This window comes from Ananas comosus, linkage group 11 (genome assembly GCF_001540865.1).
Source record: "Ananas comosus cultivar F153 linkage group 11, ASM154086v1, whole genome shotgun sequence".
NCBI classification, from domain to species: domain Eukaryota; kingdom Viridiplantae; phylum Streptophyta; class Magnoliopsida; order Poales; family Bromeliaceae; genus Ananas; species Ananas comosus.
The window spans coordinates 3,078,928-3,088,086 of record NC_033631.1 but is presented as its reverse complement, the minus strand read 5'-3'; the positions used below and the strand labels follow the sequence as shown (position 1 = coordinate 3,088,086).

At 39.3% G+C, this 9,159-nt stretch overlaps 1 protein-coding gene and 1 long non-coding RNA gene across 2 annotated transcripts; one reads left to right on the top strand and one right to left on the bottom strand.

The window, feature by feature from the left end:
• LOC109717618 lies at positions 1-6,086 on the bottom strand. The gene is made up of 6 exons (XM_020243478.1): positions 5,617-6,086; positions 5,298-5,509; positions 2,128-2,419; positions 1,945-2,030; positions 1,775-1,866; positions 1-813 (listed from the first exon to the last, which is right to left on the bottom strand). Exons 1-6 carry the CDS (start codon positions 5,842-5,844, stop codon positions 569-571), a joined length of 1,155 nt encoding a protein of 384 aa, XP_020099067.1. The 5' UTR covers positions 5,845-6,086; the 3' UTR covers positions 1-568.
• LOC109716918 lies at positions 7,065-8,924 on the top strand. The gene is made up of 4 exons (XR_002218076.1): positions 7,065-7,228; positions 7,529-7,710; positions 7,830-7,891; positions 8,909-8,924. It is a non-coding gene; the product is annotated as an uncharacterized LOC109716918 (long non-coding RNA).

Here is a 9,159-nt window from a genome sequence, read left to right as displayed (position 1 = left end):
TGCCAGATACCTTAAAAGAGGAAACTATGCATTTAATATCAGTTATTCCATCCCATAATCAAAAAAACATAGGATGTCCATGATACAGCAAAGCATTGTCAACTTACTCTGGTAAGATTATGCACATATAAAAGGGAGTGATTATACTTACTGCCCCTTTCTTCTGCATCAGGCCGAGTGCCGTAGAAAAAGCTAGAAATATACCATGAAGTATACTCCCTAATCTCATGTTTCGGGAGCAATTAGCCATCAAGTCCCTTTCACATTTCTTGCATTTAAGGAACGGCTACTAACTATACCTCATGTTTCGTTTCTTCTTTTCATCTTTCATACTTATTGAGTAATTTTCCTAATGCAACTTTTTTTTTTTCAATTTTGTTTTGTTTTTTTTTTTTTTTAATGCGTTTGGTACTCTGACGAAATGCCAGATCCTCAATGACAAGCCCACGTCTCCTGGTGCACGGCCGGCCATCAGTGTTGACCCCGGAGGGGTTCGGATTGCGGTGGGGGGCAAACAAAACACAGAATACGTCTTCTCGGTGCGAACATTTCTTTCAAAGTTTTCATCTTATTTGCGGAATGCACCGTGCGAGACAAAGAACTGGTAGTCGCGATGGTTGACGCGTAGTCGCTGGAGCCAGTCATGAGCAGTCTGGAGTAAGGAGCTCGCAAGTTGCTTGTCGTCGCCCACGCTTGAAGACCACATTGCATTCTTGAACTTGTAAGTGGCCAGGCCGAATGCAGGGAGACGCATCTTTGGAACGCCGTCAACACCCTGTGGGTAGGTAATGACTGGACCAGCGTTCGCCACACCTGAATGTTACGAAGAAACCATTTAGGCATGGACATGGTGAGAGCTAAAACTTACAGTGGATTTATTCCACTTTGTTACAAAAAAAAGGAGCAGCAGAATAAGATATAAAAGACCACAAATTGGATGCGCTGTTGTTTCGCTCATAATAGATTTGGAGCATTTGGCAAGCCAAGCAGAGTAATTTTTTTCCCACGAGATCCCAGGCATAGCACTCCTGATAAACGCTTCAAGTCCCATAATGGCCAAAAAGGCCCTCAGACCAATTGTTATGCAGTCAATGGCTCAACAACACAGGTGAAAACAAGTTAAAAAAATAAAAAATAAAAAATAAAAAAAGGAGCCAGATAAAATATGATGCAGTACTAGTTATATGGGCAATGTTCCTACTAAACTTACATCAGGACAAGTTTGCATTAGATGTTCAGGATTCTTGTCTTTCATTCCAGTATGAAGTTGCAAATATTGACATACTTGGACATGAATAAACAACAAGTGTATGGGATTTTCATAAAGTTAGCAATTTTGTGCTGCTCAGACACTGATCACCCAACGTCCCCCATTCTTGGTCATTCATATCTGTGGATGGAGTGAGGGGGTGATAGCATAATATCTAGGGTGTGGAATGAAGGGTATGTAGGAGAAAAAAATAAAAAGATATCAGAGTCATATAATAAACACACAAGCTAAACAACTCGTTGCTCATCTTTTCTTATACAAGATGATATCATCATTTGACCAAATTTCTTTCATTAATCCGAAATATGAGAGCTGGTGAGAACATGTAATGAAGTGTGTCCATTATCGATCCTCCAAACAGCCTAAAGGAGAAAAAGATTCATCTCTAAACAACAATACCTATCTAAGAGAGAAAAAATATTCAAGCTAATAGTTCTCAGCCTACAACTTTGCACTGAGGCCCTCCATAGTAAGAGATGATGATGAAAGAGAAGACGTAAGTACCTCTTGACGGTGTTGAGAGAAAATGAAATGTGAGGAAACACGCATCCAAATCCTTTAGTGTTGGTCCAGTTGGTATACGGTAAATGGGATACCTGCAAAATGTTCATGTGCAAGAGTAAGTCTAAAATTACCTTTCAAGTGGTATAAAAGTTATTGACTTCAGCACATACCATGCAACAGAAACCCAACTTGCTGGTAACAAGTCGCAACTTCTAAGAGTCTTCAAGTCAGGGAAGCAACTAGCGAGTTTTGAGATCTGGTTGTAACCAGGTAATGTCAGAACATCACAAAACTACAGGCAAAGTTCTCATAAGAAAATTCAAAGAGTAAGCTAGTTTGATAGGTACACTTGCCTTATCAGCCAAAGGTTCTCGGCAATAAGGAGAATCCGATTCTAGATACTCGAAGAGCAAGCAACCTTGAGAATTCCCAGATTCGCTATCATCACTTGAAAATCCTTCTTGAGAGGATCCATACTGCTCTCTTATAGATAGTCTATCCATTCTATTTGAGAGATGACTCTGAATCCAATCTCCAGGAAACTTCGATCTGTTTTCAAGCTCGGAAGCAGCAAGCTCAGAATCACTGCTTCCATCACTACTCGAATCATGACAGCAAGACTCATCGCTGTCCTCCCCAGCACGTCTGTTGTACATGTCTCATTAGATACAGCTTACTGGATTCTAGACAGCATAAATTGATTTGAAGGTGCAAAATGCCATTGGCACTAAAAATTAAGATAAATGAACATGAAGGTCATCAAAGATTCTACAGAAATGGATGTTTGCAAGTTTTGCTCGCAAATTGGAGTTGGTTCTCATGTTAATATACAAAACCCAAAAATGGAACAGCTCACATCGGAAATAGCTTATAACAAGTTAGGGAAGAGAACTTGCATACGAGTTGATCCGTATGCAGGTACACATTGAGAGTTTATGCATTATACTAGAATTGTTTGCAAGCACCTCACTCTCATAAAATGCCTTAGCAAAAAGAAAAGGTACGTCCAGCACTAGATCCTGACCACATTAACAGATTCTAGTCACAAAGCTGCCTTGGAATTTACAAAATCTTGTTCTGTAAATCTAAGAACCAATGTCTAATATCAAATGAAATTTATAAACCTATCACTTCAACTTGTATGTGTATCAAAACTCCCTAAACTAAACATGTTACGATCACCCCAAATATGTTCTTTCTGGGCCCAGCAATCAGTACAGTTGTATTACATCAATAAGTTTGCTACTAACTTCATCAATTAGCAAGCATATATGTCTATATTATGCATCAAGCAAGCTGTAAGCTTGAATATTTATCAATTACTACTCAGCCTGCAAGCCTTGAGAAGTTCATCACTATAGGGACCTTAAACATTTGTAAATTACAGCAAATACATTTAAATGCTTTTGAGTAATTTCCAACATATCATCTAGCACACTCACGATAAGTCCTGTGATAGATCTACTAATTTATGAAAGAAAATAATTACCACGAATAAACAAAGTACTCACATGCAATGATGTTTTTTTTTTTTTTACCAATGATGATTTTTTGGCATACCCCAATTACTATCTCCCCATAATTGCGGCTATTTATTTCCATGGGAAAATGCTTTATCTAAACATGACACTAGTCCCCGTTCAATGGGTTTTAGACTATTAAGGCAATTCATTTGGCCAATATGGTTATTATACTGTTTTGCTGATCACTACAAGGTAATAAGCATTTGCATCCAGGCAATTGGTTTTATATAAGGTGCCAATTTGTTATAAAACTATTTCTGCATTCCACCCATTTTCTCAGTAAATTCCAGTGGTTTCCTCAATTAATTAATACATAACGCATTGTCTACCGAATAATTAATACATAATGCATTGTCTACAGAATAAGCTTATCATACAAAGTAGGCTAGAAAACCAACAAATCTCAGCCTCGGTTTAAAATCCCAAAACTCCATTAGATGTATTGGCAATGATTTCAGATAATCATGTCACTAAACGTATAGAATCCATAGAGAATTACCGATGCAAAATTATGAAAACTACACGATAACAGTAGCAGATGAATTCTAAAAACCACGCCCATGTTATTCATCTGTGGTTTAGTGAAAATGATACTTTTGAACAATTATCTGGTTATAGCATAAAGATGGAGGTTTCTTGGCCATTGTTCAACCAATTAATGTAAATACAATGATGAGAAGTCCAATCCTATAACTCATATAGTTTTTCAAGATTATAGTTAAGTAATGAAAATCGCTCACATTCCGTTTATCTATGCAATTTATAATACTTTTCCAGGAATGCCCTTTAACATAATGCCTACCTAGTATGAATGACCGCATCCATCGGTGTTGTGATTAGCTATTGTTAGTCATACGTTTTAAATTTATTTCTTTAATAATAAATTTGTTCAAATATTCTTGTACCCTCGGATTTGGTCGGACGGAAGACATATAAAGTACCTGTCACTTTATTGTTCCCAAATTATAAAAAGAGAATACAACAAATCCTATCCTCAAAAGTAAACAAAATAAAAAATAAAAAATAACTCAAATTTGAAGCTTCTGCTTTATTTGCAGTAAAAAAAAAAAAAACAACAATTTTGGGAGATTTTAATAGAAGCTGTTACTGCTTCTTCAATTAATTCTACACAACCACCACATCTATGAAAGATTAAGAAGGCCAACTGAGACAATAGTATTAGACAACAAGAGTAATTTTAATGTGATAGAAAACGCTCTACAACAAGGGATACACTGAACCAAAGTAATGGAAGACAGGGAAAAAGAAACGCTAGGACCTCATTTAGAAAACTTGTCAACCAAAACTTAGCTGAAAGAAAGCATTAGTGTCATATAAATAATCCCAAAACATTGAAAATAAAACTAGAAATTGTTATTATTAGTCTAGCTCACAAAAAATATTTATAGTACTTGTTCTCGAAGGAACTTTTAGTTTCTTTACAAAATGATATAGAAATTCACACATTAAAGATCTGAACTAGTTATGTACACAAAAGTTTTCTAAATGTACACTCAACAAAGTCGACTCTCATTTTACTAGTTTAAATTCCTTTTTTTCATTTCAAGTAAGGTTACTGTGTAGTCCACTCAACAAAGATACAAACTTCAGCCAAATTAAGAAGTATCTCCGAAGAATCCCATTAATAATAATTGTACATTTTCCCACACTAATAAGAATTTCTTCAAACAATTGACATGATGTATACCAGAATATTGGGTTCTCACTATATCATCTGTTTCTTCATTTAGAATTTCAACAAATCGTATGCATCATAAACCCTCAATACTCAAAACTCACTGCCGAAACAACATTAGCAAATTAACAACCTGCATTTTCTCAATCATGATAAATGGCATCCAACTCAGTTCGCCGCTAAGTTTTCAGGGTATGACGAATAGAACTTCACAATAAAAACTCCAAAATTATAACATATATCACATCTTAATTAGAGATAAAACAAAATCAGAGGCAGAAGAACTGAGCAAAATGTGGGCTACCTAGGGCTATCAGTCTGTCTACTTGCTAGGCCATACAACTGAATGCCGGACAAGTAGGGGACGTAATACTGAACGACGCCATCACAGCCGTTCAGGATCAAGGGAACGCCGGCGCCGTAAGCGCTCCACTCCTTGAAGGACTCCCACAAGTTCCCCAGAATAAAGTAAGGCCTCTGTTCGGCATCACATGCCTTCCACCCCCTCATCCGCGTCTGCTACATCATACCACCGATCAAACCACAAAGGATACAACATCATAGAGAGAGAAAAATTGAGACTTCAAGGAACGAAAGGGGAAGATGAGGATGAAATCAAGAACCTTCGACGCATAATGAGCGGGCACGACCGGCGTGATCGACTCCAGGAAACGGTCGAGATTGCTCGGACCGGGCGGATCCCCGGCCCCCGCCCGGTTCTCCACGGCGGCGATCTTCTCCTTCGCGGCAGCGGCGGCGGCGGCGGCGGCGGAGCTCCGGCGAACCTTCGCGGCGTCGTAGAACCGATCGTCCCGGTGCCTGCGAGCAAACTGCGCGCTTGTTCCCAGCATGTTGAGATGCCCTACACCGAAGGGGGAACCGTAATTCCAAAGCCCCAAGGAACCCGAGATTTGGACAAGGAACGAATCGAAACCCTATGGATTAGAGGATCAAAGGGGAGAAAACCCTAACCCTAACCCTAATTAGTCAATAGAAAGGTAAGGAAAACAGCGGAGGAGGAGAATCAGAAAGGGAAAGCGAAAGATCGCGAGTAGGGTCTAAGGAGGTATTTATAGATAGGGGAGGGAAGGTGAGGAGGGAGGAGGACGAAGGGGACATGAATGGAATTGATGATATTGTTGGGGGTAGATTCGGAATTATGGTTCCGCCTCTGCCATTGGTCGGCGTGTGGACTTCTGGATTGACTCACGGTGGAGGAGAATATGCGACGCCACGTGCGAGTGATGCGGACCGCGTGGACACGTGGCTGGCCCAGATTAATCGACCAGCGAGTGGTCGGTATCTCGGGATCAGCGATTCGTGGTGGACAAAAACTCGGGAATAAATCGCGATATATACCCTTGCACCCGGTGTATCGAAACACGGACGCACTACACAGTATTTTTAATAAGAAGTTATATGTTTTATTTGGGGGTTAATATTTTTAGTAATAAATTTTTTTTATTCTTGAAATAACTAGTTATTTTGAAATATATAAAAATAAGTTTAGAGTTGTATTTTGCTTAAAAAAAGTATTCATAAAAATAATTAAAAATATGTTTGGTAACTATTTCAAAGATAATAAAAAATAATAAAAAATATAGAACTAGGCTGGAATGTTATCAATAGTGCCAAGTAGTTGGTATTATTAGGTTTCGGCCTTTGGATGAAGAAATGTACGGTTAAAATAATGTGAGCCTCTAGGGGTGAATGTAATACACTGAACTTTCGCAAATTACAGAGTTCGAGTGTGTGGAATGAAGTGTGGAGCTATTCTACATGTTCTAAATGACTTGGACAAGTTTTTGAATAAGTTAGAGAGTGATTGGAGGGTTAAAAACGAGAAAGTGCATTGAACTGGCGAAATCAGCCTTTTTCTGCTTGCTGTACCGGTACAGCCATTACCTTGTACCGGTACACCTTGACAGATACGTGGCAGCAAGGGTCTTTTGGTCATTTCACATCTTGTTCTCATCTATTCCATTCCAGCACGTCTCTGGGGACTCAGTGAAGGTTGTTGAAGCTCAGAGCAAGCTTCTTGCAGCTTTTTTCTCTCTCTCTCTAGGGTTTTTCTCTCTCTAGATAAAAGTCGTCGTTTTACGCCGATTTCGCGCCGCGCTCGATTCTCGCTGGTTAGAAGACTCAAGGGAAGTCTTTGGAACGTGGGAAGGAAGGGTTTTATTGTGTTTTTCTGTGAGGATACTGCCTGGGAAGCTGACTCTCAGCTTTAGACAGGTAACTAACTTGATTTCTCTCTAAATTGCGATTTAGTATCGAATTTGGAGTCGTGTTGGCCTTCTTTGCTACCAACTGAATTAGAGACTGTTTTCAGCAGTAAAGATGACTTAAGTAGCTGTGAATTAGCCCAGGGATAAGCTGATTTGCCACTTGAATAAAGTAATGAGTAATTATGATGCGAATTCGGAACGATACGAAGTTTAATTGCATAATTGATGCAGTTTGGAATTGGTATCTTCGCAGCAGGTTTCCTGATTACATTGAGCTTAATTGGTGACCTTGGGACTTCGTTTGCAGGGTGTTCCATCCAGGGGTAAGCTGTAAGTTCAGTTAGAAAACTGAATTCGCATGGCTTCGGCTTTTGGAACTCGTATACGAGCGTTTTGACGCCGTTTACCATTTCTTCGCAGCAGGAATGCAATCGACCCTTGGATTGTTTTTAGCTGAGTGGTAAGGGCCTTCTGGGAGCTTAACTTGAGGTAATGAACTGAACCAAAACAAGGAATTAAGCTTCCACTTTGTATCTATTAAGAATTTTGCCGAAATTGGAATTGTAAGTAATCGGCTCGGCGCGGTTTTGTTACCTTGTTTTCAGCAGGATTGGGACATTGTTGAGCTGATTATTGGGACATCTTGTGACTGATTTGAGCTTAGTACGAGGTGGGTTTGACCTACCAGAGCAAGTGGAGCTTCCCTATGTTCTATATGTGCTATAGAATTGATACAGTTGTTTAATTCCGTGATTGATATAGAACTTGAGACGAGTCACTAGATTATAGTGTTGATCTATATAATTGAATTGAAATCTCTATGAAGTAGAGAACACTCATGCATATAAGTCTTTATATACATGTTTAATTTGGTTGAGTGATTAATGGACAAGTTATCATGTTTCTAAAAAATAGAAAACCGTGACATCCTTATGACACTTTCTTGACTCTAACGTAGAGAATGACGACATGCTTATGCGTATGTTTATACTGCCAGATGTAAAATAACATTACTCTTGCATGTTTATTAATCTAGTGGATACTAGCTGTTATCAATACTTGTTATATTGAGATTCTGATGAAAGGATCGAGAGCAAGAACAATGCGAGTTGGAAAATGATAAGTGAGACGTATTGAGATTTAGATTTGCTTGCTGCCATTGTGCTCATTCGCACACGCTTGTGAGGGTCGCTCCCTACAAGCCGACACTCCGGAGTTGCCCTACGCGACAGTTGCTCGCCGTGCGGGATTGGGTGCCGAAGTGGATTGCCGTGGGGAGTATACACTACCACGGGACCATTAGGCGCGGCGCAAGCTGGACTACCTTGAGTAGGTCCCTGTGAATGAAAGGAAAGTGCTAACGGACTTTGAACAGTAATGGCTGATCACTAGTTACAGTGTACAGTAGTTCCTTACACATTTTATGCTTATGTTCATGTTATATTCATGCTTACCATAGTTGCTAAGCTTTATGGAATCAATTAATTCATTACTGTGGGATGTATCACTACATATTGCTTATATGTTTATTACTTGTTAGCATTGTAAACATATCTTGCAAATTACTGCTTTTATTTTCATTTGGTACATCATGAGCCTAGTGGTGTAATTCGCCGAGGCTGGCGGCTTACCCACTGGGAACTATTGTTTATAATTCTCACGCCCTTTTTGGTGGTTGTTTTTACAGAGCCATCTACAGGAGAGGCTAGGGATCGTGGCAAGGGAATCGCGTCTAGCTAGACATTGCTAGGAGCATGCTAGTCGATCACCTTGCTACTCGGGCTACGGCCGAGGGTGATGTCCCTATGTATAGAGAGACCACCATTATACCTATTCTTTTGTATACCCCGTGATGTATATGTACTTTGTGGACAGTCACTATGATTTCACTATGGTTATGATACTTTTTTTTTAGTCGAGGTTTTGGATTGTACACTT